This window comes from Lineus longissimus, chromosome 4 (assembly GCF_910592395.1).
Source record: "Lineus longissimus chromosome 4, tnLinLong1.2, whole genome shotgun sequence".
Taxonomy (NCBI): Eukaryota; Metazoa; Nemertea; class Pilidiophora; order Heteronemertea; family Lineidae; genus Lineus; species Lineus longissimus.
Genome location: NC_088311.1, coordinates 6,840,855 through 6,853,760, shown reverse-complemented (window position 1 = coordinate 6,853,760; position 12,906 = coordinate 6,840,855). Strand labels below are relative to the sequence as shown.

General features: G+C 40.6%; 1 protein-coding gene across 2 annotated transcripts in view; it reads right to left on the bottom strand.

Moving 5' to 3' along the window:
• Positions 1–11,086, bottom strand: part of LOC135486141 (protein patched homolog 1-like) — a 38,991-nt gene extending 27,905 nt beyond the window's left edge. Inside the window, exons 1-6 of one of the 2 annotated variants that reach the window (XM_064768686.1) lie at positions 10,848–11,086; positions 9,657–9,767; positions 7,873–8,065; positions 2,313–2,499; positions 1,470–1,539; positions 1,155–1,252 (exon numbers count right to left, since the gene is read on the bottom strand). In XM_064768686.1, the coding sequence (XP_064624756.1) occupies positions 1,155–1,252; positions 1,470–1,539; positions 2,313–2,499; positions 7,873–8,065; positions 9,657–9,767; positions 10,848–10,910 (722 nt within the window). In that variant the 5' untranslated portion in view covers positions 10,911–11,086. Of the gene's footprint in view, positions 1–1,154; positions 1,253–1,469; positions 1,540–2,312; positions 2,500–7,872; positions 8,066–9,656; positions 9,768–9,927; positions 10,046–10,847 lie in introns of those variants that run through there. The other variant, XM_064768687.1, reaches the window with a different exon arrangement.
• Between the last annotated feature and the right edge of the window lie 1,820 nt (positions 11,087–12,906).

The following is a 12,906-nucleotide window of genomic DNA, read 5'->3' as shown; positions in this document are numbered from 1 at the left end:
CAAAGAGTTGGACCACCTATCCTCTGCCTCAGGAACCCTAGGGTGGCCATTAGCATTCAACAGTAATGGAAGATAGAAAAATATACACCAGTCACCTTGACCTTTGAGCTCAGTTACCTGGCTGGATGTTACTGTAGAAAGTTGAGTCGAAAGTGTGAGCAAATGGTAGTATAGCGAATTGCTTCATTCATTGAGGAGAAGAAAGAGCAAGGCACTGTAGAGGTGGGAGGAGTCTGTTGAGAGGGTGACAACTGGACTTGTCGCCCTAGTTGTCCATGGGGTACAGCAGTTCATAACTTTAGAATGAAATGCTGATGTAAAAAATATTTTCATACTTCTGACCAGGATCATAGGTGGACCTCTTCTAACACCAATTAATAGATATATTAGTGCATTTAGACTCAGTTGGCAGAGGTAACAACACTACATTTTTTAATAAATCATTTTCAACTAAATTAGGCCATCGTTGTCAACACTGAGGTCCAAATCAGCCAAGGTCGTTCTCCTGAAAGGAATCTGGGCTATGGACCACTACCACATAAACACCCACTTTCTTCCAACTGAATGAGCCATTATTAGGCGGACATCACGCTATCAAATGCTTTTTTTCACATTTCTATTATGTTCATGGCCTGGAGTGCGACCAAATGAAAAAAGTGGCACAGCTTCTGTACCTCCATATCCTGCATTTGGAGATAGGACGAAAACAGCTGGAAGCAGAATTCCATTCAGAAGGAAGACTTGGCCAATTCTTTACAAAACACTACAGGAACTGCATGAAACTTCACATCTACAATTCTCTCTGGACAACATTAGGATGGCAGTGTTGACAGCCATCTTTGATAACCGACACTTTTTCTGCCAGTGCAACGGGGACATGGGTACAGGTACCCTCTGGTTAGAAGAAGGGCCCGCCATTTAAACTTGAACTTGATGGGGAAAAGGTGTAAATAACATCACTTTTCCCCCTACACATTCCACACAGTGACAATTCTCTATTAGCACCAAAGATACGTGACATAGGAGTTACAAAACCCTTCCTCTAAGAATGTGGTACAGCAAAAACAGTCAAGACACGAGAAAATATCTGTCACCATGAACACTAGCAATGCAGTCATGCAGCTGAGGATAATGAAGAAAGTTCATGTACTTACGGCACATAAATTGGATGGTCTGGCCCAAGTAATTTTGATCCTTCCCAAAAACAATCTAAAGGTGTGATAATGACGCATGGTAAAACATCATCAACAATCTGAAATGAACAAATTGAACAAAATGTCAGCATATCACTTGCTGAGAATTTCAGCTTAGGACTGGGAATGAACCCAAAGAACATATTTTACTACTACCATAATCATGACTGGAGTACTACAGGATTGAACATTCAGACCATTCTTTTTTTACATATTCTGCTGTCAACTATAGGCATCACTATTCGCCAATGTTCGACACTACCTAAACAAACTTACCTTATCTAAAAGAGGTGTATCAAAACTTGGGAAGCCCGCCATATAACACAAATCTCTGAATTTCCACGTTCTGAAACAAAAGGTTCTGTTTTTATCAAACAATTTATAACATCAAGATGGAATCAGTACAGAAAGGGTTAGCAACAACAATAGAATATGGTTCAGTTCCACGATTCTTAGACCACCTCAGCGCAGCACCGGATACCACGAAGACTATACTATTATCTACCGAAGGCCAACCAACCCTCGTCAACACGTACTGCAACTACATTCTTGGAGAGTTCTTCCTAAGGTAAGGTTAACTATGTCTGCAGAAGAAGTGAGGAATCCACGAGTGTTGTTACTGACTACGTAAAGTGTACCACACACACTACAACACGCCTCCATCACATTATCTCTCGCTTAACCCAAAACAAATTAATAAAGTGTCTTAATTGAAGGAATCTTGAGTGACCTTGACTACTGCATGTGGCAAAGAAAATCATTCCAGCATAATAAACGGATACAGAATGGAACACTGTTTTCTTAGCCATTTAGCAGTCAGTACACTCTGATGTGAAAGATTCAGTGTACTTTGATGACGTTTATTGCCAATATTGGGCCAACTTGCAAGGAACAATCAGACTCCTCATTTATGTAGAAGGACGCCAGCGCCTCCAGACGAAACCTACCAAGAAACTCAATCCTGTCTTGCGTTCTTTTTCCCCTGGATAACCCGGACAAGCAACGAACGGACACTCACCATAGCTAGAATAACATCTTCAACATTTCAAATTTGTGGTTTACTCTTTTAATGATTGGTCCCTTGGGGAATCGTAAGAAAAGGAAATTTATTGAACTTACCTATCAAACATTTCTACTTTTATTTTTGTTGCTTCTAAAACTGTGTTTAAATGTAAGAGAAAAGATTCCTTCGACAATAAATTAGATCCTATGCTTGGAGTTTGTATGACTATTTCACTCGTCGTCCCGCTCCCTTCCCCTAAAACTTTTTTTGTATAAGCTAATTCTGTCTGTAACCGGCCACCATCTGCAACGAGAAACAAAAGGAACGCCTAAGAAATCATATCACAGCTAATAAGTTCCACCTCTTTAAAAAAACATACTTTAAAGGGAGAATAAGGCAGGAGCCACATGGGTCAGACATAGTTTTACAGGTCGAAACTAGAAAAGAATATGAGATGTTTTCTTTGTCAGGATCTGCCAAGTCAACTTTCCTCAGCCTTTACGTAGCAAAGATAGAGAAACATAGATTTAAAACTGCATATCTACTGATTACCTATTCTCTACTGAAACTTTCCAGGGAACTCACGGACCAACACTTAAACCTTTTGACCCAACCAGTATAACCTATGAATACTCCTGGGTTGAGAGAAGCAACGGACAGGCTTAGTGTCTTGCCCTAGGACACATATCAGTATATGAAGGATGTTCCAACAACTTTGGTTTTTTTGGCATCCAATAATTGGAACACTACACAGCATGACACAAGCCTTCACTCCTAAACCTAACAAATTGCGTGTTGACTTGCATGTGGTGGTCATTATTCCTCCATTAGCAATGTGAAGGTTCAACACCCTTATCTCGGCAGAGCCATCATTGTTTTCCCCCATCATGGTTAGTTTCGTGGAAAAGTACATTGGAAAGAACAAATACTTTGGAATGCCAGTGAGTGATTCGACTTCCTACCTGCAGTATGCTAACTAAAATGATGAAGGTGTTAAAAATCATCATCGATTTTGGGGTAATTATATCAATTATTTTAGAAAACAGGTCAATTCTTCGGCTATCAGAACTTTACCGACTTAAGAAGGTAAGATGTGTGTAGGAGTATTGATACTCAACATCAAGCAACGTTTGTTCAGCATACGGTTGCCCACAGACACACTGTTCAATGAAAATGGTATACCTTGGAGCATTTGCATCCCACCCAGGAGAAGGTGAAGACTGAAGTTTCCTGCGAGATGGAAAGAATTCAATGAGAAAAACTTAAATTGGAACATAGTTGGGTGTCCAATTTCCCCACGAGTGCTCTATGGATAATTTGTAGGATATGGTTGGCTCTAATGTGAAGTCGGCAGCAGCAGGTTGTAGGCAACCATTCTGGCGGTATGTGTGTACTATTTCAAAGATAGGTTAGAATAGCTCTTTGTTTATCACATCAACTCGACAATGCTATCCACCTTGATCTCTGGTGCAGACCATGATTACGAAAGAACCCAATTTCTGATAATATACTCCTTCCACAGATTGTATATTTCAATCTCCCGACTTTTCAATTCATCGCTGTGTTCGCCCTCACATCTTTTTAAAACCTTTCACTGCAAAAAGCTACTACGAACAGCTTTGCAAATAACTGGGCTAAGTCTCTTTCCAGGAAGCAAGCAAAAGAAATTATATGTTCAGGAACCAATCATTTTATCAACAACCAAGTGAATTTGCCAAAATGATTTTCCCACAAAAATCAATGACAGAGTTGACCAAAAGCCAAACCGCAAATACTGCCTCTGACTGACCTCAGGATCTAACAATTACAGCCCCTTATATACTGTCATAAAACTGTGACCAGAACAGACTGCGCCACTATTTCAAATGGCGAAAATATCTTTCTCGGAAGCAATCCAAGGAATTAAACACTCATCAGCCAATTATAATGCTAATCAAAGCCAAGTGAACACCTCATCAATGATTTTCCCACAAAATGAACAAGGATCTTGACCAAAAGCCAAAATGCAAACCAGCCGACTCCTGCCTTGAGGTCTCAGTCAAATCGTCACAAGCTCTCTTCATTGAGTAATTACACTAAATCAGCAGCTAACGAGATGATAATTGTCGCTTTATAATAGGAACACTTCATTGAAGGGCTAATTTTCCAATTATTCATCAATCTGTTGGAGGACATTATACCATATCAACAAACAAAATAGTCCAGTTTGACACATCTGATTTGTTGAGGTGTTAGGACGTTTAGGAACTGCTTTCCTAACAAGAAATGTACCATTATATCAAGAAGTTGATGCTAACTGTGAGCAGACTGGTTCCTACCAGCTGTCATCAACATACTCCCAAATATTTTATTAATTCCTTGGGGGGAGACTGGCCTCCTTAGCCTTATTAGGGCCGTTTAGACGCAACCAGTTTAGGAGAAAGATTACTCAGATATAAAACCTATAGATAGTAAAATGCCAGTAAAAATCCACTAAGTTTGCAGGGTACAGCCTGTGTATTGGGCACCTACTCACATTGATACATATGGTTGGCTGAATGCAGATCACGAAGAAGTCGATCATCTATTTTACCAACACCCAAAACATAAACCTAGTACTGGCATTCCGGAGATTTACAGCCTACCAACTAACAACAGTTCATTGAATTTTTCTACTTGCTGAGTGTCAACATTACTCTTCACTGAGAAAAAACATACACTGGTTTTGGAATTTTGACAAAAATTTCTCATTCCTATGGTGCCATTCCATCAATGATGAACTAAAAATTAAGTCAAATATTGTCCCAATACCCATATCCTGATAGTATCTCACAATAGTTGTGCATGCCCTGAACAATTACTGGGTTCAAGATCTGTATCAATGGGACCATAATCATAGAGAATAGAACTTGAAGATGAACATGCACCCAAGTGTCGGACAACACAATAGGCAATATAAAGCTCAGTGGGTGGGTTTTTCTCATCAACTTGGGTGGTCAAAAATCAACTCCTAAGACAGATAATATATTTTGCACTTCAGAGTATATGATTGATGAAACAAGCCATTAGCAAGCGGAATTATTAAGTGTTAACCTTGGAGTCCAAAAATCTTGCCACATTCCAAAGGTTCTTTTTGTAGGCTCTACAGTTGGAGGAGTTACACTTAAACCATCCACTCTGTTGAGGAATATCCTGGTCCTGATTTCTCACATTTTCCAGCAGCTTTTCAATATGACACTGTCATCTCATCATTCTGCGCTTCTTATATGATGGAGAGATGGACAGAAGATGACACAGCAAAAGATGCATTAAGCCCACCTCATGTCACTCCTGTGCATTATCTATTCCTGGTACATCAAATATGGAGAGATTCAGTCCACTGAAGACTGAATGTAAACAAGGATTGTATCACATTCTATAGGAGCCTTGGGCCCACCATGAGATGGAATCTGACCATTGTCAATCTAAAGAACTGTGCACACAATAGTCTTTCAATTATAGAAAGACTTCAACAATCTCCATCCACAATAGGCCAAACTGTTGGCCTTCTTTAGTTTGGGATTGCCCCCTCGAAGCAGTATCAGTACACATGGAAGTGTACTCTGAAGTACTGTCCTTGAGGGGTGGCATTACCATGCAGATCATTGCTCTTCAAGGAATAAGAATATTTGTCCGTCCGAAACCCATTCGTGGATGTTGGTTGTATCTTGGAGCAGTCTGAAAACTGGCCTGCAGCAGATCATCTGCAAAATGGTGAATTAAATATGGCTTTTTAAGAAAGTATTATGGCTTTCTCCTAAGAGTAAGAACAGCACGATAGCCCATTCTTTCTGAAAGCATAGTGACATCTGTGATATCATCATTTCAAATCATCCAAGATGTCCCCATTTCAAATCAGTTTCCTTCGGCTTCCTGAAATAAACCACTGATGGACCAGGACATGACAGACAACACATGAACTAAAGCTTCGTGTCTCCTGCTGAAGACCATTATTCTGAAGACCTCCACAGATGAATTTGTGAGCAAACTGGACCTAATTCAGAATGACAAGTGTCCAGAGAGTAACATGGTCAAGAACCAGCACAATACCCTGGTGACAAAAAATAGCTCCCTATTCACAATACGCTCAAGGGATCTGTTTCCGGCCAGCCCACTGTACAGGCGAGTGTGTGGCCATGAATTGGAATCTGACCTATTTCTAAGAAGCATCGACTCCATGAATCAAGGTGAAAGTTTAGGTAGAACATTCACCGAGGTTAAAGTCTGTGTCCATGGCTAGTCGTCGCATCTATGTGAACCACCAGCCACACCTTTGTAAAGGAATTACTCTCATACAATTTAGCAAGAAACTTCATCATCATGCCTTTACCCTCCTGTTCATCTTATTCTATTTCTAAGACTGACCTCTGGACAAGTTTAGGCAGTAGATGAAGCCAGAATAATGGTTCTACACGTAAGCCTCTTCAGTCAAATGGTTCTAACACTGGTTCGAGCCCCCGAGTCGATGTGAGACTGTAGGTGGACATCTTTGTCTAACTTTCCTATTCGGCTAAGGCTAAGGTAAATGAATATGAGAGGTTAACCACTGAAAGGTTTCACCATTGACCAGAGTTTAAAGTTTGAAGTGTGAACAGGATGATAACATCTACCATAGCTGACATCAGACTATAACCAAGCCTATTAAAACTTTTATCAACTTCCTAAACCTAGTAATAGCAGGGAAATGTTCACATACAACCATACAACAATTGAGTATCCCACGGGGAATGTTATCAGCCTTCCCTGCATTAGGACCACACGCAGGCCCGCCAGCCAGCCAGGTCAAAATGGCCGCCAAGCTACTTCTTGAGGCAGACAACCTCATCAACCATTGTATTTACCTATTGCAAACATGCAGGAGAAGCTGGAAACACTTTATGCATTTTGCAATGAACATGCGAACCTGTTATGTAGGCTACTGTAAAACATGATCTATATAAAAACTTTTGATTCTGCGGAAGGGTTAACTTGACTTGGCGGTATTCTGTTTGTCTTAGCTGTTTTTCATCAGACTGTGCTCCGGGCATGGTGGTATTGGATCGATGAGGTAGAAAATCATGGGTCACGGTTCTGAGAAAGTAAATACCAGGCACAGTTCCTTAACTCGCTTTAAAAATACATGAAGTAAATTACGACACCATGGAGGCATAGCAAACACAGTAGAACCTCTCTATTGAGGACACCTTGGGACTGACAAGTGTTGTTCTTAATAGAGAGGTGTCCTGATTAGAGAGGTCAAATTGAATGTAAATAACCAATTTTGGATCAAACGTAGTGTCCTCAATAGAGAGGTTGTCCTTAATAGAGAGGTGTCCACTAAGGGAGGTTCCACTGTAACTGGCCGATTCAAAGTTTCATTTAACTTCCTCAAATAAGCATTAGCTATCAGAAAACCAGGCACTTAAAAGGTCTGCTATAACTTACAAAGAAATTATACATCACATCATTATACACAGTGTTCCTTTGCAAAAAATAAATGAGACATCTGAGTGTATGTCTTCAAAAGTCAAAGTGAAATATCTTCAACTGAAAATATTATAGGCCTACTATATCACTATTTCAACAATAAAACGATAGAAATATCCGAAATGACATTGATAATCGAAAGTTGAAAAGTATATAAAAATGGAAATTGAGAATAAAGGTATCCATGCTTACCTTCCACCCATAATCTCTCCAGATCCTCTTCAATGTCAGCTGTCTTTAATCCAACAGCGCATAATGCTAACACTAATAATCCCACAAAAAGAACTTTCCCACAGTGTCTTTGCACAAAACATCCTAAATTGAACAAGTGTCGTTGCAATATCGCCCTGAGTTTTAGTGCACAAGTATTCCCTGTTGCTCTGCCCTGTAAGAGAATACAGAATGAAAATACACAAATGATGATATAAGACACACCAATAAAGGTTAGCCCGTCATGTATTTACCCAAATAATGCCATCAAACTTTGGAAATTTGCACATTGCAAGAAAGTGACTTGCCCAAGGTCACAAACACACAGAATAGAAGCTACACAACTGATAATATAAGACACACCAATAAAGGTTAGCCCGTCATGTATTTACCCAAATAATGCCATCAAACTTTGGAAATTTGCACATTGCAAGAAAGTGACTTGCCCAAGGTCACAAACACACAGAATAGAAGCGCATGATGGAAATGCCTAGTCTCGCATATGGCAAGCCAAAGCGGAATTTATTCAAGACTTTAGAATTACCATTCAAGAAGTTAAATATAAGTTCAAGAAGGAAATATATGTTCAAGACTAAAATATGTTCAACCTTGAACAAAATATATTCAACCTTGAACAAAATATATTCAAGACTCACGTGACCATATTCAAGACGCACGTGACCACAAAATTGATGACGTAGTTGCTCATGTTTTGATGCTTTACGGACTTTCCCGAACCCGCGTCCGGACTTTCCCGAACCCATGGTACTTGTGTTGCGTTTCGGAGCTCGAATTGTTCGCACGAGGTTTTGACACATGGTTGTACACGTACCTAGCCGCCTACACCTGACATGTACTGTAATCCTACACATCATGACATGGATGCCGAGTGAATGTCAGAGTCGATACATGTTTCACAGACATATCAGGCAAATTATAGGTTCAAAATGCGCAATGCCTCTCACCTTTCATTCTTAAGGCCGACACCACTGTATCGGATTCTCGTTGTCTTTTGACATGTTTGAGTGTTTAGGCTATACAGGCAATCAATCATGTCGTGAAACAGAACGCATCAGAAGTACCACAGATTCTACGCTCTACGTCATCAATTTTGTGGTCACGTGCGTCTTGAATATGGTCACTTGAGTCTTGAATATATTTTGTTCAAGGTTGAATATATTTTGTTCAAGGTTGGACATATTTTATTCAAGGTTGAACATATTTTATTCAAGGTTGAACACATTTTATTCAAGGTTGAAAACATTTGATTCAAGGTTGAACATATTTTAGTCTTGAACATATATTTCCTTCTTGAACTTATATTTAACTTCTTGAATGGTAATTCTAAAGTCTTGAATAAATTCCGCTTTGGCTTGCCATACTCGCACTGCTGCGAGCAGCCAATTTCCGTGGTGACGGCCTGATCTCGCATCTGTGCGAGCTATAGTAGAGTACACGTTAGAACTTCGTTCCGGCTACAGAAAATGGCCTAGTCCGGGATCATTTAGAAACAGACAGAATTTTGAAAGAATATTCTTCAAAATAAGTGCCAAATTAATCAAGGGAAAGAACTGAGGCAGCAATTATGACCTTGGAGGACACAAAACAAATTCGCCGGCAATCACACAGAACTGTCATGCCGGGGACCCCGTCCCACGGTGTTCACTCAGCACAGCAGCCCAGCCACTGCAGCAGGAATTACACATAGCCTGGAAACTAGGTTCCCACATTACACTACGAGGATACGCTATAGAAACTTCTTGTACCTTTTCTATCTGTCTGTAGGCGACTTTAGCGTTCACCCAACTAGTCCGTGTTAGTAAGTCCTCATCCTCTGATACTGAAGAATCCGTTCGGCCCGATGTCATCGCGGAGCCCTGTAACGTAAATAGAAGGTCGTGAAGAAAACGTGGGAACTGCTGGGTGGCCAATAACAAGCACAAGGCTTAAAGGCCATGTTCTTAAGGTCGAAACTCCACGTTAAGCGTTTATCCGAATTCAGACGTCAAAACACCGGATTTAAACCACTATACTTACCCCCGAAGGTCTGAAGGCAGGGTGAATACAGTTATCCATGATCTCATACTCAAAATCTGTAGAATAATGCTAGAAATCCCAAAAGTATAAGCGCACATCCGAACACACTACCTGAAGCTTGTTCAACTAAACGCTCTCTTAACATACACGCTCCTCCCCAAGACTGAGCGCGCTTTGATTGATGGAGTTCTCCCGTACACACCTCTGATTGGCTGAGAGGAGCGATTGCTCATGTAACAGCGGTCTTACATTTGTCGCCAGGCAACGGCTCACCTTGGTATTAAGACCACACAGGTTGCCTAAAGATGAACCAGTAACGGAACAAATATATACTACTTCTTATTAGGCCATGGGAATTATTAATCCGGTTTACCGTCCACCTCCCACATGGGTTCAGAGCGAACGTCAATTTTTTTCACTATTTTTGGAAAAAGCTATTTATTTTACTGTTGCCATTATATTTTTGATGCAAACAGTCTTTCCAGTGGTTCATCTTTACCTAAACTGATTGAAAAGCACCAAAAAAAAACTTGATAGGGTAGGGTCTTCACCATAGTAAAGACATTTTTTTCAATGCCACATATGTTGATAACTGACCCGATTTCCATTTACTGGAACTTGCCGAATCACGTGTTTTGACCAGTGAATCATGCTCGGCTGTAAACCGATAATGAATAATGATAATGAAAAATGAAAAATGAAAAAAAGCCTCATCATCTTTTTGATTCTGTCGGACGGTAAACCGGATCATTCCCATGGGACACAATATTGTTGGCCCATGTGTCTATTCCAATATGTGCCCAACCGTATGCCACGCAAAAGACGCTAGCACGAATGACGTACAGCAGGGGCTTATATAGGCCTATCTAGTACCTAGAAGAAAGATAATGATGATTTTAAAATCCTATCAATCAACTTACATCTTTTTCCCAATAACACTTGTTTTCTTCAAATTTTACACTTCTGAGTGAAATTGACAGCATCCTGTTGAAATTATCCTTCAGTCTGGGACAACTTTTAATCCAAAGGCTAAAATATCGTGATAGACACAATTGAGAAATACATCATCCGCATTAATCCTTCGAGTTCATTCAATGACACTGTGGCAATTAAGCATGTTATCCATAAGAGCATTTAAAATTTGATATTGCGAGGACGACGGCTAGATCCTCTCTGCAGTCTGGAGAAACCTCGCCAATTCTCAGGTTATAAACCTCTGTTGCTTATGAATCTGGACGGGGGATATTATCCTAAGCTGAAGGTATATTTGTGACAAAATTCCTCTGCGTATGTTAACTTGGGTGGTCGCTCTTTAGTGTTTACAGGCGATGTGTATATACCCGGGAGCAACTGGGCAGGAAGGCTTGTATATAAGCGGTTGCCAACTCATTCTAGATCACCATCGTTCACCAGGGGTTAAAGTACTCAAAAAGTCCGATCTTATACTTTACGTTGTTGTCAACTCCGACCGGCACTGTGTCATTTCGTCGACTTTTGGTTGAACTAATCCTCGAGCACCAGAGTCAGTCGTATGCTCCTCCCCTCGCACACGTTATCCGGACATTTTATCCGAGGACATTTCAAACGTTTACACCGGTATGTTCTTGCGCGTCGGAGTGGTTTTGTACCGATGGGGAAAAAGTGGTTAAGCACAAAATGTCCCCCTGGAAAACGTGTTCGGCCCAATTATATTGTATTGGATTATGGTATGGTTCTAAAGAGACTATGACCGTCAGTAGGCCGAGGACATTGCAAACTTTTAAACTTGCACTTTCGTGCGAGTCGTAGTTTTGTACATTCCGCGTAGGCCTATATTAATTTTAATAGTATGCCCCGATCAACATCATGTTTCTCAGTCTGCCTTATCGATATATATATAAAGCCGTATGACACTTGCCACATCTTTACGAGTCCGTCACTATCAAGTGCTGCCATCTGAGCTAAGACATTGGAACTAGGCTTTGCATGAAATAAAAAAATCACGCCCGTTTTTAGGGCGGGGACGATTTACAGCTTGAACCCCAAATATGCCTCTGTTGACCCTTAGATCACAGCTTATCTGAACTTAACTTACATACCACAGCCTATTTATGCAGTACCGATTCTCTCAGCATTACTACTGCGGTTTTATCCCGATGACGTTATCTGAACGTATAGAGTAAAGTATTAGTAAGTTCAAAGTACAAAGTGGTTCATTGAGAGTGTTTGCCTAAATAATATTCACACATTCAGAAAAGATGATATTCACTCGCTAAATCACGACTTACTATTAACTAACTGAGAACGGCCAGCAATTCTTCCACATCTATGTTTTTTTCCCAGCGGTCTCGGAGACGGACATTCTCTCGGGCACACGCTAAACGCATCGCTATGTTCAACCGTCGTGAAGGGATGTTCTTGGCTCCTTTACGAACACACCACGACTGCATTTCAGCGCGTGAAAGCTGGTTGATACATTTAAACATGTATTAATGCACCAGTAACAAATGATGCCGATAGAACCGCTCGTTGGTCCAGTGGTACGATTCTCGCTTTAGATGCGAGAGGTTCCGGGTTCAACTCCCGGGCAAGCCCTTTTGTTGGCCAAACGTCTGTGCTGCTACCTGTTGTAGGCCCTATCAACTTTACACTGCAGGGGATCGATCTGGGGAGGGAAGGTTGCTTGTTCCCCATTCTCCCTGAATGCAATCAATCTTCTTATGAAAGCTAATATTTTCCACATTTTTATTTCTGCTCTTGCAATTAATATCTCGATCATTTATCAGCGAGCGATTACAAAAATAGTTTAAATTCACATCAAGCAATTATTTGATTTGGGAAGGCATATGTCTTGTATGTTTCCCTGTAGAGATGTCGCAACCAAACTGATGACAGTAGCGGCTACAATGTCCAAGATCTGAATAGTAGTCACTAAGAGCACCATTGCATTGCATTTGAATTTGCCGCTCTTCACCAGTACGACTACATTTATGCACTCTC